At 38.1% G+C, this 17,664-nt stretch overlaps 1 protein-coding gene across 2 annotated transcripts in view; it reads right to left on the reverse strand.

Moving 5' to 3' along the window:
- Positions 1–16,820, reverse strand: part of myo1ea (myosin IEa) — a 42,104-nt gene extending 25,284 nt beyond the window's left edge. For both annotated transcript variants that reach the window (XM_079339077.1, XM_079339076.1), the window contains exons 1-3: positions 16,438–16,820; positions 2,084–2,227; positions 950–1,039 (exon numbers count right to left, since the gene is read on the reverse strand). In XM_079339077.1, the coding sequence (XP_079195203.1) occupies positions 950–1,039; positions 2,084–2,227; positions 16,438–16,440 (237 nt within the window). In that variant the 5' untranslated portion in view covers positions 16,441–16,820. The remainder of the gene's footprint in view (positions 1–949; positions 1,040–2,083; positions 2,228–16,437) is intronic.
- Positions 16,821–17,664: the final 844 nt, after the last annotated feature.

Genomic DNA, 17,664 nt, shown 5'->3' on the forward strand with positions numbered 1-17,664 from the left:
TTTCTGGTGATCTACTATATTATTCTTATGTTCAACAAATCACATGAAAAAAAACTTTATTGATTCTATTATTGACCAGTGTCTGATAAAGTGCATTACTCTGGGACATGAGCACAACTGCTGTCCCAATTCTCAACACATTTGTAAGATGCTCTGCTGCACTGGGTGAAAAGTTCAGACAAAATTATGGAAATAATATATGCAGTTTATATTGACTTAATCCAACATGTAGCTGCTGTGAATCTGCATCAATGCAGGGATAACTTTCTCCTGAAAACGGTCTCCTATGGTAGGACTTTTTACTTATGTTTGTGTCCTTTTCATTATTAACAATAGACAATTGAATAACTATAAAACAATACATGTTTACCATACAAAGTCAATGATCGACACCTGTATGACAAGTAACCGCTGACTAATCTGTTAACGAGCTGAGGGACCAAGTCGGCACTTTTATGACTGATTTGAACTGTTCTGAACCAATTTGAATGATCCCTTGTAGTTTCAGCTGATAGCACCCAGCAAAACTGAACCCAGTACTCTTTTCCATAACTACTCTTTGGACCTCTTAAGTTTGGCATGTGAGATGCTAAGTGTTTTCACAGTCGGTGAGATTTTTAAAAGTCATTCAGTGGATGCTCTGGCCTAAATAGAGACAAGCCTACTCTCAGCAAGCCAGCCAAGAGAGGAGGCAGATTCGAACAGGCTGTTCTGTGAAGGTACTGCCAAGCCTTCTCAATGGTTAAGTCAAGCCTCTGACAGCAACATCTGTGCCAGCCCGCTGGAAGGTTTGCACTGCAAAAAACCCAACTCATTTCAGAACTTTTGTCCCACTGACTTCTCGGTACATCAATATGTTTGATTATGAGGTGAGATTTATGTTTGAAGGGTTCAGACTCCCAAAAGCTATTGCAAATGTTTTCGCAGGTCATAAAACTTCAAAACTTACCGCTCCCTGATACATCTCAACTTCTTTTTCCCCGAAGTATGGCATCTGTTTGAAAGGGTTGACGGAGATGAGCACAGGCCCGATATATGTCTGAAGAGGTTAAAGTTAAAGATCTAACAGGGTAGAAAACAGATCAGCAAAAACAAAAGTGCATATCGTTTAAATCACATCATGTTAAAAACTCAAGAGCTAAGTAAAAGCTCAAACATTTTCATCACTGCTTTAAAGAGATTATGAAACTGTAAAGGACATACTGTAAATGACTTAATCAAAGGCTACCATGACGTCAGGGGGGCAACAGTGCAGCAGTGGAGTATTTGGTGATTTGGCCTGAGACTAAATAAGCATCCAGAGCTTACAAATGACTGAGAATAGACTGGCCATGTAACACTGTGAGGTTTTATGCCCTGAAGCCAAAATGCTGTTCAAGGCAAATAAAGCTGCTATTGTGGGTGGCCTACAGTGACCCACAGCCTTGGCAAAGAGTCCTCACAGTTACGGCTATTTACTGACCTAAATCAGAGGCCTGACGCAGAGGTTTCAAAACCAAAACTGCCTGCATTGACTCAACTTCATAATCCTGGGCAAAGCAAGAGTGTGGATGAAGTGTATGTAATAAGCTGCTTTGTGAATGCGCCGGGTCGCTTTTCAAAAGAGGTTATTCATTCAATCAACTCATTTTACGTCATGAATGGCTTGTATGTGAGTGAAAGGCCACAGCTGCACTTAAGAGAGCCGCAATCTGATGTTTTAAAGATGTGCTGAATGAAAATGGTAGATTTCTGAACAAAATGGGTTTTTTTTTTTAAATCCATGCAACATTAAACAAAAGTAAGGATTGCTGAGATTGCATTCCCTGACACCATATGTTCAACATAGATTAAACTACAATACATCTATTTATGTAATGAGTACCGTAGTTTGGGGGCAGGGGGAGTTGCACACAGAGAGGCCCTTTGCTCCTGCACACGGCAGAGTCTCCGTGTGAAGGCGTTACCTCCCGACACTGAGCTATTACTCATTGCTACAGTGACGCTATGAATGACCATTCAGCTATTCTGGGAAACGCAGACATGATATGGGGCTCTGATATTTCTTGCCGGGTTGTGAACTGCAGTTGTGAACAAAGGATACAAAGATGTAGTCATCCATGTATCTCTTTTTCAGGTTGTCCACGATGGCGTCCTCATTGATCTTGCTCAGCAGCACCATGTCATCCACTCCACTGTGTTTGACATTGTGGCTCTGCCAGTGATACCGGTAGTGCCCCCTGCTCCCCTGTAACAAAAACACACACAATAGATGATTGTTAGTTCACTTTAAAAAAAAAAACACCATTGACCATGTTCACACTGCAGCCATTTTCCTCTGATTTCATGATCAGGGTAGGAAACTAAAATTACAACAGAAAAAATTCTGTTGGAATTTTAAACTTCTGTTTTCCAGGTTGTTATTTTAATTAATTCGGGTTATTTAAGAAATTACATTCATTTTATTTCTTCCTGGTTGACTAACAATTAAAAATCAAGGGAAATATTGCGATATTTCTTGTTTAAAGAAAACCTGTTACAGTCATACATCGGCCATCATTAGTAATTTTATTTTATCTAACCGTTATTTAACCAGGTTGGTCCCATCGAGATTAAAAACCTCTTTTTCAAGGGAGACCTGACCAAGACAGGCAGCAGCAAAAAAACACAAAGTTGCAAACAAATACACAAAAGGAGAAAAGGAACAATTTACAAAACATTTTGCATTATAATGGGACCACCTATGAGTCAAATCTGGGGGCCAGTAGTTCAAGCAGTCGAGCTAAAAACATCAGCATTCGAAAGAATCTAGGGTCTTTCAATTTAGATTTAAAAACACCTTTAGTATTAAGTAATTCTGCAACAGAGTCCAGGCTAATTATGCAGAAAAGCCAAAAGCCCTTTTCCCAATGTCTGTTCAAGCATTTGAAACAGAGAGCATAAAAAGGACCTGAGAGCACAAAGGATACTGTCTAGTACATGTCTGCACGATAAAAACATAGATATTGTGAGGAAGCAGACCAAGAATTGCCTTATATATAAAGGTCTACCAGTGTAAGAGCCTAAGAGCATTCAGTCTGGCTGACTTTAGCACTAAGATGATGAATGGCATAAATAAAATAACTGTTTATTATTGTTACCAAGCAGCAACCTCCTGTGTTGAAAAATGTGCAAAAAAATGCAGTTCCTCGATTGTCTACTGGAAGCTGGCTCTTAAAGCCCCGGGAGTCCCATTAACATCCTTTTTAAAAGTCCTGATTTGGTAGCAGAATTTAACATGTTTACAGACTGGTACAAATTAGTCTAATTTGATATCAACAGCTCAAGTTTTTACTCGAGCTGGGTCGAATTTTCTGTAAGTTACCTGTCTTGTATACATTAAGAGTTCTGCATACATTTGCATTATTAGGGGCAGAATGATTTGACTCACAGGCAGGCATGTAGTAGTTGTTGGCCAAGATTTTAAGGCCCACCTCCACCTCTTTGCCTGTTTCTAGATTAATCATATGTAAGGTAAAGTCAACATTTAAGATATGGCGACTGCAATTGTTGGGCTTCAAATCTTTTCTTCAGACAACAATGGGTGAGGAAGTGATCTCAGTGCATCTCTGATATCAAGGTGACACATTGGCTGACATAGCTACTTAAAAATACTGTGGCTTTTTAGTGCACTCAGAGACTGTGGGCTGAATCAGGCTGTTGTGATAATCAGACTAAACGAAAGCTAAGGAGAGGGTGGTTATTTTCACAGCTACAAAAAATAAATGTGTGCACATTTTTTGATCACAGCAGCATGATGAGCTGTGTTTAATTTATAATAGTGCAAGGTCAGATTCTCAGAAGTGCTTTATTTGTTCAAGTGAAAAAGGTGCTTTGACCCAGCTTTCCAGCCCACAATCTAAAAGTCTGGTTTCTGCATACATTCCTGTTGTTATGCTTTATCTCAGTGAGTCTCAGCAGGACTGAGGTCATTTATCATGGGCTGTGAGTCAGTGTTGTCTGGCTACTGTGGAAGAGAGTCACAATGTGCTCTGAGGAGTGAGTCTCTTTCTCTTGAACCGAAATCCACTTAAAGCCACAAAGACTGTCCAGAACATAAGTCAACACACGAGTTAACCCCTGACTTCCTGCCTCTTATTTGAGAATGAAAGGGGATAGGAAAGAGCAGAATGGCAACCTTATAAAAAAACCCTAAGAAAAAAAAGTCATTCATACTTCAACAGAAACAGAATTGTATCGATAACACTATATTTTATGGACACATTATCTACAATGGTGCTCTTTAGATCTTTTGTCATGTGTAACTAAAAGATTGATATGTTTGGCTTTTATCAATTATTATAGTAAGAATTGCCTTGACTTTACAGTACAGGTTTACAGTACATGGTATACTAAGGATGAATCTTACAGTGTTTTGACCTGTCGCTCGTTTCTTTGTTCTTTTTCAGACGATTCAATGATACATTGTTACATTTTCTCGCTGAGTTGTTTTGTGTTCACACTGCAATAAAGCGGGTCAAAGCACACCAACACAGTGATGTCCATGAGCCGTTACATCACAGCCTTCTTTCCCAACTTTTTAGGTTAACACATTTCATGCGTACTCGTCGAAGTTTGCATTGTGGGACACCTTCAAATAATGCTCATTGCAGGTTGACTTGGAGTATATAGTCAAATATCTTCTTGACATTTAGACATATTTGTAAATGTCTGACACCAACCACATAAATACAGAAGTTAACAAACTTGTTGACTTTGGTTCATAGAGAAAGATAGGCATTTCTGTGTACTCCTGCAGTTTTTATACAGCTGAAAGTCAGCATTTACTTAACATGGTCAGTCTTTCAACTATAGCAACTGTTAGCAGTATCAGAAAGAATATGAGACCAGCTCCTTAAAAGTGATGGTTATAGATAATATAGTGAAGTACAAATGTGCCAGGTTCAACAAGTTGCACACAATTCTTTGTTCTGCAGAGGTTGAGAGTTTAGATTATCCTGTTATGTTCTTATATCTTATCTATATATAAATCTGAACTGCTCTTTAAGAAAACTTTTACTTGACTTTCACCATGACAACACATGATTGAATAAGTAGCTGTTTCTAATACTGCTTATTGTCGTATACTCAAACCTTTTATTGCAGTTTCAAAGGTCAAGTGTTTGCTTTAGTTTTAAGAGCTAAGACAGCACAGACCTTTTTGTAGTTAGTTCTGAAGAATAAATACAACAAATGTACACTACAGTTAATAAAAAGATGAAACAAAATTGCAAAGGGAAAGTAACACCACGAAACACATCAGTGGAAAGTCACTGAACTCTTAGTTATCAACTCTAAACTAATTAACTAAGATGAGGGCTTGCAAGCTTTTAATATCCTCCAGAGGGATTTTATTCTGTGCAACAGCAAAACTAGAAGCACTTTACAGACTGAGTCGTAGCATGGGAGAAGGTGTAGAATGTTTACAGCTTTTCTGCATAATTCACCAAGTAATTTCCCTCGGGAGGGAAGCAGCCAACTACAGCTTGATTAATCCTCCAGATCACACCTATTAACATGTTTTACTGCTTCAGAGGTGCAGCTGAGGGAGATGCTGACTTCCTTACCTCCTTAGCAAATATGTCATGGTGATGTCACTCTTATGGAAAAAAACACACCTCCTGGCACCATGTGAGAGGTAAAGACACGAAGGAAAACAGCTTAAAAACTCACTTAAAGCATCATTTTGTGTTTTAAGGAACGTGTACATGGATATCAATCAACCTCAAACAGTCTTCAAGAGCTGTTCCTCTACAGTTTTAGGATACTTCCACTCAAGAAAAACTTACTAGGATTATGGATACAAAAACTAGGTGAAACTGACCTTTTGCCAACTATACTCTGTTCTTCAACTTAACATAACATTAAACTTTGTCTGTATTCAAGCTATTGCAAGTTTTCCTTCTGATGAAAATGTCTCATTAAAACTGGTACTCTGATCTCGGGGAATGTTTTCTCACACAAGTAAGAAGCAAGTGCAGCCCGACCCAAGTGAAAACAATTGAACATGCTATATTTAACATCTCTCTAGTATGTCTGGAATGACAGGCTGCACATTCATGAAGGAAGAGGTAATGAGATATACACGTAGGAGGTTAAAATATTCAGAGGACTGACTCATCTGTTTTGATTTAGGCCTTATTTAATGAGGCAGGAGGACTAAGAAAATATTCCTACTTGCCGAAGTGGGATTAGGGAGTAGTAGCTAAGGGAAGGATGGCTGCACCTTTACACACAAAGACATCTGAGATGTGCCTAAAACAACCATACTCCTCCTCTGCTGCTGCATCTGGCTGCTGAATAGCATCGGAGCAGCGAAGGGTGGAGGGTTGTTATATGAAGTGATTGTAGTGAGGGGAATTTGGGTGGATGGTCACTTCCCCTATAAATTTCTCTTTGCTTTGATCATTCACGAAAACCATTCATGAAAATAATTCTTTGTATCGCCACTAAATTTAACATGCTCAACTACTTTTACTCTGGATACTTAGGCTAAAAAACTAACAACACAGTTAGGATTTGCATTAACAACACCATCTTGATAAATTATACCATAATTTAGTTCTTGTCGCAGCTGCCATGGCTTCGAATTTGACCTTAGTCCTTTGTAGGATGCTAGGTGAATATGGCCTCAAAATATAACTTGAAAAATGTAATGTATGAGTCTGGAGGACCCAAATACTTTTTTCAAACCGACACTAATAGTAGGATGTGTATTCTTTTCTATTTTGCTCTTTTGCTCTTTTGTCTATTTTACTTGTTACAAAATGAGTTGATATTAATAAATACAATGCACTTAGAAGAAACAACTGTCTGGTATAATGATGGTGTGTGATGATTGCAAAGTGATAAAAAAAAAAAAGAGTTTTGTTGCTAAAGTTGTCAAACTTATTTTATTTCATTGCATTGTTATTGTTCTGGCAGTGCAACATCCAATACTCTGAAAACTGAGCATTAACACTTAAAAGTCAGGAGGAAAGCTGCAAGGATAACTTGAGTCATTAACAGAATATAAAAAGGGAAAGAAATGATTGGTTTCAGTAATTTTTCAATCCTTTTTTGACTCTAGCATCTAAAATATGAGGAAGGTCTGCTTGTCTTTATTAGTTAATTGAAGATTATTGTTTATACAAGAAAGGCTTACCATCACACACACACTCTCACACACACACACACACACACACACACACACACACACACACACACACACACACACACACACACACACACACACACACACACACACACACACACACACACACACACACACACACACACACACACAACAACAAGGATCAATGGAAATGATAAAGTAATCAGAGCAGACAGATCTGACCTGATCATTTCCTACCTCTGCGGAATCAACAAAAATCACATAACTAAAGCACAAACTATGCAACTATAACCTTTTCCAGAAGATAAAAAAAAAATTCAATAAGTTCAGATGTATAAAGCCAGGGTTTCCCTCCATGCAAATACCATGACCATATATGGAGAGTCCTGAGCAGCTCTGGGCTGCTGTACAGGAAATGACTGGGTTTGATTTGGGATCAGAAGCGGCACTTTTCCCCTCACTTCTCCCTTCTGTGTTTTTCTCCTTCTGTGCACCAGGACCCGGCACACAGTCCACCATGTGTTAAGACCATGTTTCTGCTCCTCACAGTGAGGAAAAGCCCTGAGAAAAAATGCCGCCAGCTAAGATAAGAAGCACCTAATTTCATTACTCACAGTGAAAAATCACACAGCTTGTATGCAAGCACATTAGTGGTTTACAAAGTTATTGAGCTGACTAGGAGCCAGCTATAAGTTGGTACCTATGAAAGCAAAATCTATCTTAAAAAAAAGCCATGGTAGGCCATGTACTGAACATCACATGCCTCAAGTATTACAGAATGGGAAATACTTCAGGCTAGAACAGACCTTTTAAGGATCCTATGTCTAATAAACCCTTATGCAATGGATAAGCTGTGCTGCTGTGTAGGCCTACCTGCTAACTTGACATTGCAACATCATTGTTGTCTTGATGTTTTCCACAGTATAGTTAAGATAGTTATCAGAGGTTTCTAGTTTGGCCAATTATCACAGTATATGTATTTGTTTTGTATGGAATGAGAGACAATAACTTACATCTTAAGACAAACTTATTTTCAAACCTCTTCCTTACAAGAAAAAGAAAGAACAAGTGTTAAGCATTAGTAGCCAGCAGTGACTGTGTAATTAAAAAGGCTTCTGTTGAAAGAGCCAAGGACAAGTCTCAAGAAATCCAATTTGGTAAACATGCATCACAAATTAAAGCAGAAATTAGGGAAACATCCATTAATCACTAAAGGGTGCAAAGGGTGTCAAGAAAGACTCTCAGCCTGGTCAAATTGTGATCATATTTTGATTTTATCAGCTACATTCTAAAGGATTAAATTGATGTTCCCAAAACCTTTAAATCCTGTGAAGGAAACACTTTAACACTCTTGTTATCCTATTTTTCCCCTCACTTCCTGGTTGTATCAAAGGATCCCATTTCTTTACAATCCCTGCTTGAAGCTCTGCTATCAAAAAAACACATGGTATCTATTTTGACAAAGGAAAGGCACCAAAAAGTCTGGGGTAGAGATAACCTATCTACAGAAAGTCTGAGCCTTCTGCAGGTTTTTTTTCTATGTCTGTGCCCTTGAATGTCCCCACAGGTACAAATAAAGGTTTTTCAATTGAATTGAACTTCTTTCACTTTATTTCAAAATGAAATGACAGAAACTGCTGAAACTGTAAAGAACATCCTGAGATTTACTGTTAAGTATCACTGCTTGTACGTATCTCACTACTACAACCACTGTGTCTCTTTCTCAAAAGGAAGTTAGGAGTGAACTCTTAACACACTAAAAAAATAGGGTTGTTTGGCTAATTTTCACCCTTCTTCTTGTTAAAATCCCCACTTATCTGTTTAGACCTATACACTAAACACAGTGTGAGGACCTATAAGTGTCTAAACAGCATATCCCCCAGTCTCTGCTGCTTGTGTCTGCACTTTGTCAACAACACATACATTGGTGCTTTCACACTTGCACAAAACTCCTTGGCGGCATGAGGAAAGGCAAACAGCCACATATTTTTCACTCCAAGTCAACCCAAAAATGTTCCTTCATATATCCACATCCCCATATATGTGAACTCTCCTCCAGTGTGTTCTTCCCCACTCTTTAAAACAATACATCAAACTTCAGGGAGCAGTGATATAAGGAAGAAACTGTCATCAGGTTTTATTGCTTCATCAGCCATTTCTGGCTCGTTCAGACATTCAGGATAGTTCCCCCACTGTGAGGGAGCGCGAACAACATTCACAAAAAAACTCCAGATGATTTCAGGGATAGCCTGCCAGAAATTTCTTAAAAACTTTTCGTAGTGAAAACAGCTTGAGTAACTGCTGACTAAGATTGAGCAAGATCAACACTGATGGGAGTGTCAATAGATAAAGTGATGGCTGTGTGTGTGTGTGTGTGTGTGTGTGTGTGTGTGTGTGGTGTCATATAGGAGCAATGACCCACAGTGTGAGACAGCCTTTAACTTATGAGGGGTGGGATGCTCATTTAGGTCAAACTGAGCCCACAACACAAGGATATCTCAACAGCATACAGATGAGGAAAAAGAAAGCATCCTATACCTCAGCTGCATGCAGTCTGCTGAGAAATATTTGTCGTATTTGTTTTGATGTAGAGGAATGTGTTGCCTTCAACCTTGAATATGAAATCCTGAAAATCCCATGTTGCTCTCTTTTCAATATCAAACAGTCTAATTTATTTTCCTTTGCAACAACTTTATGTGATTCAAAGATGACAATTTCAATCCCCACGATAACCTTGTGTTTTATAAAAGCTGTGAATTCATTTATTTCACCTGCTCAAAAAAATTATACAGTGGCAGCTGACTAAACCAGATTTCCATTGATTGACAGGCCTTTTTTCATTTATAAGAGCTCAAATGCCAGTATAAGAAGCTCCTTCCAAACCATAAGCAGAGCAGCATATTAGCCAGTGTAGTGTTTTTTAAGTCAACACTCATCAGACTTTTTTAAAGGAAAACACGTCTAACATCTGTCTGGTAACAAAAATTTCCTCTTGAAACTAAGACTTTCAGCATTAGTTCCTGGAAATGTTGCCTCCACAGGATATTCGAAAAATATGGAAAATGTGAGTAATATGAATTTAATGTTTTCTTGTAAATGATACAAACCAGCATTCACAGCAGGAGATAGATGGGAGCAGAAACCCGAAGCTCACCTGGCATCATAAATGACTGTTGACAGTGGTCACTTGCATGTACTGTATAAATAATGCAGAGCGACCAGCCTCTTCTCTGTTTCCAAGTCTAGATTTCTTACTCTATTATGGATCTGAGCTGCTTGAGGTAACATTCAGGGAAAGGGTGAAAAGAAATATATTCATCTGCTGGGATCTGGTAACATGAGCACTGACTGGCTGTGATGATGTTATAATATTGTGGCTGCAGGGCAGGGTTGGACGCTGTCCCTCCCAAAGAGAGAGAGGATATAATGATCACGTGTAAACAGATACCGTTCGACATCTAACACATCTCAGACTGAACGACACAAAGTTTTAGCTTTACAGAGGCAGCATTTTACCATGGAAAGTTGAGAACGTCTTATTCAGAGCATCTCAAATTGAACCAGCAACAAGACTGCTAATAAAAGTTTATATCAAAGACTGGGCGGTCTCGATGGAATTTAGCTGTAATTCAAGACAAGACACATATCACCAAGCTGCCTTAGTAGTGGTTGAATATAAACAAACCAGCTGCAGTGGAAAGTCATTCATAGCAATGCTTTATACAACAAACAAATCCATTTTAGAAACAAATTTAAATCACTTTTCCAAGCTATAACTTAATCTCTCCAGAGTGTATCACGTGTAACAACAAGCCAGCAGTGGGTTTGGTAAAATGCCATAAAAAACAAGGCAGGGCTGTGTGTCCTGCAGCTGATCAATTATTCCTAAAAACAGTCCTGAGTACAGTGCTGAAAGACTGACTACAGTCAAAGGTGCCTCTCGTTTCTGTGAGAAAGGTCACTGGAGGTCAGACGGGTCACAACTGTGCTTTCACCTTACAGCAAGAATGTACTTTCCTGACACAGAGTGGTTTTGGTAAACAACAGTTATTTTCCAGACAGTTTCTACGTTTGTTAAACTATGCGAACTGAAACTAACTCATCTTTCGACTGCAAACTAAATGCATCACTGATACAAAGGGACAATAAGCACTGTACACTGTTTTGTTATTAAAGGGGTGTGGTGCATTTAAATGATGACGGAGTTTAATGACATTGACTTCATCAGCTCCACCAGTTTAAACATAATAATAAAGTAGCTAAAAGAAAGGCTGAGCTGTTAAACTCACGCACTCACAGCACAGAAATAAACAGAACTGCCCATGCAGACTGTAATTAAAGAGAACACCTAAGAGTCTGACAAAAAAAGAGAAAAAAATGGGTGTGATATGACAGATGTGGACACCCTTTGTATCAATGCCACGGGAAAAAAAAAATCTTATTTGATAAAATCATTGGATTGAAAAAAGAATAGGCTCATAAATCTTGACAAAATGTGAAATAAAAAGAGCACAGAGACAATTAAACAACAATGTTAAAAACAAGATAGATATTTAAAGTGAACTAAAAACAGTGGAATCTATTTTAAAAGTTTGCACTGTGGCTGCTCACATGCATGATAAGACAATATTTCTAATTTTGACATTTTGTAAAGTAAACAGCTTTTTTAAGGGCATTTAATCCTCACATATATCAACTATTATATCCTTTTTAGGTCATGATTTATTCTAACAGGTAGAGTCTATATAGTTATGAGGTTTACTGTACAGGTCAAAGGAGTCCAAAGGTTAAAGAAGTGTGATCAGCTTTTATTACTTGAAACACTTTCAGCTGCTACAGTAGTAATCACTTCTGATGATTAAAGTGAACAAGAGGACAAAAGCAGCCAAACCCAACACTTCTGATTTCTAAGTCAATATTTGTTTAGGCCTGGTAGTCATATTCTAATCACATTAAGAAAAATTCACAAAGCTAATCAGGTGACTATAAAACATAAAAGAACACAGCAATGGCCCCTTTAGATATTGATCCCAAGCTGGGAAAAGTCCCTTCCCTCTTGACTTGTGTGTATACTACCATGATAATATCCTGCAAGTATAGAAAAAATGTATATCGCATGCACAAAAATCTACTTTCTCTGAATGAAGAAAAAAACCTTAAGAGCATACTCTTGTTATTCTCCAGTCACTGTATGATTCCTCTGTTAGCAATGCACTGACTCAGCCTTGCTAGGGGACGTGTGCCAAATAAGACATCTAATTCAAAACAGCTAATTTTGACTGTTTCTAGTCAGTTCGTTCATTTATTTATGGAGGAAGATATCATCTTATATGCTTTCTTAAAGCTTTTCAATTCATTGCTGTCAACCACTCGGCATGTTAATCCCACACAGTCTGACCATGAATACATAAAGTGTATTATAAAGTAATATGATATTATGGAGATAATGTTTTAAGATTTTCATTTGAACAACATTAAACTGAAAGAAAGGTTGCATTCCTAACTGATTAAATTAAAAAAAAAACTGAAAAGTGGAATGTACTTTTTATATACTATTATACTATTTATAATATAAGTCATTGTGCTGATGTTAAATGCAGCAAACAGCTAAAAAAGATTGAAATATATCTTTGGATTATAACAAAGCTTGTTGTTCCCCCAAGTAAAACAATCCAGCTCCTTTCTTTGTGAAAGCTCAATTCCCTTCTGTTTATTATAGACCTTAGCCTAAACTGACAACTTGAAGACAAATTTCCACTGAGTTGAGTGAGAGGCCGCAAATCTGACACTGAACTGCCCGAACTCTGACTTGTATATGATGATGGAAAACTGTCCGAGCAGGTAACTGGAGCACAACTCAAGAGTCTGACCTGGTTCTGTCCTCCAAGCAGGAAGTTATACATGCAAATAGGAGGCTACAGGAACACACTCAAATAAACAACCATAAAAGGACATTAACCTGGGAACAGTGGAGGATTATGTTGACACACTACATTTATCCTGCGCTTTATTGTCATGTCAAAAGAGAATCAGTCTGTTTATGCATTGAGTTGAAAAACAAAACAAACGACTAATCAATGATGACAATATTTCATCAACTCTTTAAAAAGTCTGCAGCTGGAATAAAGGCTTCACTTCTTAAAGCATGATGAGCATGTCTGTTCTTTGTACTTTGATTAGATGCAGATTTAATGGCAATATAATCTCAAAGTTATAGAGAAAAGGTTGTCTATAGGGGTGCAACTGATCATAACATTCCTGACATGATTGGTAGAACCATACAATAAAATATCAACACTTTACAACCATTTTGTTGCGAGGAAAGCTGGTAAAAAATATTCATAAAAAGAAGTTTCCGAGACTCTGCACATTAATTTAGCAGAAGAACATTTATTTTACACATTGATGATACATTTTCCATTGCTACTTAGAACCCATGTGGTCCGATGAGGGGTGATCTGAATAGATCACTGTTGCGCCTCAAGTCTAGACTAAACTGGACCAACTGACCAACATTGCAACACATAGATGCAAAATCTGTTATTCAGCCTATATGGGATGGAATGTGCACCCCATGACTTCAGATGAAGACAGTTGTGTGTCGAAAGTTGAGTTAGTCTCTGTACAAGTATTACTCTCTGTTGTTTTGTGAAGACCAATGGCCTTTGATCAGCTAAATTAGCTGCATCATATCTGCATCATCTGCAGTGAATCAGTCTAAAGAATAAAAACAACAGCAGATTTGAAGTACAATGAAATGGTTCCTACACGCCTGCTTCTTGGCAATCACTTTGAAAACAAGGCTAAGGCATACAGTCAAACTGTGCAGCTACACACAACTCTTGCCACAGGAGGGTTAGCACTCAGTGCTCAAGGGAAGCAGTAAACAAACTGAGTCACCAGGAAAGAAAACCGCTTAATGCACTTAGCCTCACCACTTCCAGGATTCAAAACATCATGTTTCACAGTCACAAGAACACTAGAAGACTGATGTCAACACTAGAAAATTAATGATGAAGCATAAATATGAATCATGATTTTTATTGGAATCAAACACAAACAGCAATGATAATGTCCCCTCCTAATGTTGGTAAATAAAGAGCTTTATGTTAACTTTGAATAAAACTTAAAGGTGGCCTTCCACTTATGTCCCACTTTCGTAAATAATACCTAAACCAAGGTTTCTGCACGTCATCCAAAATGTCAAAGCAACTGCTTAGCAACTATGTTTGATATACAAAAAAAAAAAATTCGGTTTAGTTTTTTCGGGATTGGATCGATATTTCATCCCTGTATCCTAGAAAGCTAGCACATGTATGTAATACATTCAAAGATTAAGTAAAAAAAAAAACCTAAAAAACAATGGCTATGTTGCATTTGCATTGATAACAAGAAGAAAAATAAGTGAAACTAGATTTTAATCAAGTGTAATTCACAATGTGTAACAACAAGTGCAACAGTTTAATAAGTCAACACTTATGAGATCCCTCATCATCACAAATAGAACAGCGAAAACCCAGTCAGAGCTGTATGGAGCTGATCAGGAGTGTGTGAGAGTAATGAACCACAGCGACAAGCCTAACGAGTTCCCCAGGTCCTCAGAATGGGTGTTCGTCCTGTTTTCATAAAGACGGCTTGAATTCCTGAGCAAATCTCTACTGCAGTCATCGGTTTGAAAATGGAGCGCTGAGGGAGAGGAGGGTTACTCAGTACGCACCTCCCTGTACGAGAAACTAATGCAAACCATCTGCTGTCATACCGACTCGCTATTCAGCATCTGGCAGAGAAGGAACTAGTGAGCAATGCTGGTGTCTGCTGTCCTAGACAGTGTGCATGGAAACCAAATAAAACTACAATAGGGTTTCTTTTATTCGTACTGAACTTTTCTCTTATGGTTAGATGTTAAGTTTTATTCTTCATCAGCATTATACACACATCTGGTATATCAGGGGAATATTTAATGACTTTATTTAAGCAAATCATACAAGTAATAAAACAGCACTGAAAATTCAACTTAACAGAGCATGTAAGTGATAATTTTTTAAAATTTGGATTAAAGCAGGAATTTTGCAAGATTTTTTTCTGATTATTTTCAGTCTTGGCTCAATAATGCTGACTGCATATTTTGGAACCTTTTCCTTTGGGTTTGTCTCTGGGCAACCCAACCTACAGGTTTAATAGAACATTGTGTGTGGAAGACCATAACAGGTTTCAGTCCTACAGTACCTGTTTTCCATAGACACCGCGTGTCTCTGAAGAATGCAACAGGTTGATGACATAGTGGGTAAACCATAAAGTATACCAACTTGATATTATTAAAGAGGATCCTAATTTAAATCTATTTTGTTAAGTAAATGTTTTTTTTCTGAATGCAAAATATAATTTTATTGGTGTTATCAAGACATGTAGCAACACACATAGCGATTTCTAATACCAAAGGAGCAGACTTGTTATAACTAAAAAGTGGTATCATATTAGCTGTAGTTATATCTTAAGAGAAAAGGTGTGAAACAAGCCATGAAAGACTGTGGATTGAGGAGTTGTCGCCAATAGACAACAACAAGGCCACACGCAGTGACAGCACCCTCAATAACTTAGCTCGAGGCGTGTCTGCTGCTGGGATGACATTCAGTAACCAGGAAAAACCTGTCTGGATGTTATGCATACACACACATCAAGATGCACACATACAGTACACACAATCCACCTGACACATGCTCTCTGGCATCCTGGTCTTCCTCCAAGACAAACCGGTTTTTAAGAAGAAGCTGTGAAGAATCTAACTAATGTTTTTAACGATATTATACTTCTGGGTGTCACTCAGACGAGTGGAAATCAGAAGCTTTGAATCAGTGCTTTCTAATGACTTTCACTTTAGTCCATAAAAAGCTTTAAGAGACTGTGAGGATGAGCAAAAAGAAAATCAGAGGCAGGTCGACTAGTTTAGGGGAACTGATGAAAAATATGGACATGGATATGTTTTCTCAAAATGTACCTGACATTGAAATGTTGACATCTAGAAAGTAGCATTTTAGAAAATAAAAACATATTAAACCAATAGGAAGGGAAGTAGCCTGAAGTGGCAGAAATTCAAGTCGAATGTTGTTTGAGGATTTAGTGAAGGGAATGTCATTTTTATCTTTATCTTTAGACTTTTTAAATAGGCTATTCATTTTATGCTTAAACTTCGTTCACAATCCATTTTTCCATTACTACAGCTATTGAGCCACACAGGCAATAATAAATAAATTCGTTTATTATTAGCTGTATTAAAGTGTGATAATATAAAGTGTAACATCACTCACCATCCTCTGCCTTCAACTCAACACACGCAGTTTTCTCTGACTTATTCCCGAGATCCAATATTGGTGCGAACCTCAGTGAAGTTCACGCTGTTTTCAAAACTCCAGTTTTTAAACCTATAATCAGACGAGGCGAGTATCCAAGTAACGGAAAATATTCCCGATAAAGTTCAGAAAGCATGGATGCTGCCCTTCAGCGTTGTCCTCGGTCCATTATTAAGAGCAGACCGATTTAAGTCCCACACTGACGGCAGGTAAGCTGCAGTGTTCAACAGATCTGTTCAGTGATTAACAGAGGGAGCGAAGTCCTCAAACTCGACACTAAACCATAACACAGGAAACTGAGGACGTCCAATCAAGGAGCGCTGAAAGTGGAATATGTTTAAATATTCATGATACTGGGAGCCGATCAACTGAGCATGCGCCGCTTTCTTTGGGACTTCCTCGCTCCAGACTCAAACAACACACTGTAGTCAGAAAATACTGTTTGACTTCTAGTCAGCGTTATGCTGTAGGCCTGCCAATGACAAGCCAACACTTTTTAATGTTGAACCAGCTTCAGTACTTCAATATTTTCATCATTAGTTTACCGTTTACATTTCTCGTGTTCATGCATCATTTAGAGAAACATCTGTCACAAAGTAGGCTGTCACACTTCTCTCCCTTCGCTTTAAATGTGCCCTTTTCTTGTAATTAAAAATATGAGTTGAATAATTGTAAATTTAAGAGGGGAGTAACATACTGATTGAGTAAAACTCATTCGCACTACAAATGAGTAGGTTCAGTAGCACTGGTGCAAATCCAGCAAATGATCATTTTAGTGTCCAATTTTTGCACTGTAATTCTGTTCTACACCCTTCTCAGACAAATACAATTGCAGTTAAATGAGCTTTGCGAGATCTCTTTGAAATGCAAGGGTGGAACTGGCATCCATTTCTCACAGCCAGTCTCCAGCCAGACTGAGGCATGCCTTCAAATGATGTTGGGCGGTGAGGCGACTGCTTGATAGGGTGTAACCTTTATAACATGCCACCTCTGTACATTCAGCAGAGATGCAGTGTGTCTGCTGTGTGTGTGTGTGTGTGTGTGTGTGTGTGTGTGTGTGTGTTCATGTATGCAAGTAGTATTTTAAACGTACTTTTAGATATTTGATGGTTATTAAATCATCAATCTCATGCACAGATAAGTTGTTATCATGCTTATAGACAATATCGTTCCTAGATTTGGTGA

This window comes from Symphodus melops (assembly GCF_947650265.1).
Source record: "Symphodus melops genome assembly, chromosome: 3".
Taxonomy (NCBI): domain Eukaryota; kingdom Metazoa; phylum Chordata; class Actinopteri; order Labriformes; family Labridae; genus Symphodus; species Symphodus melops.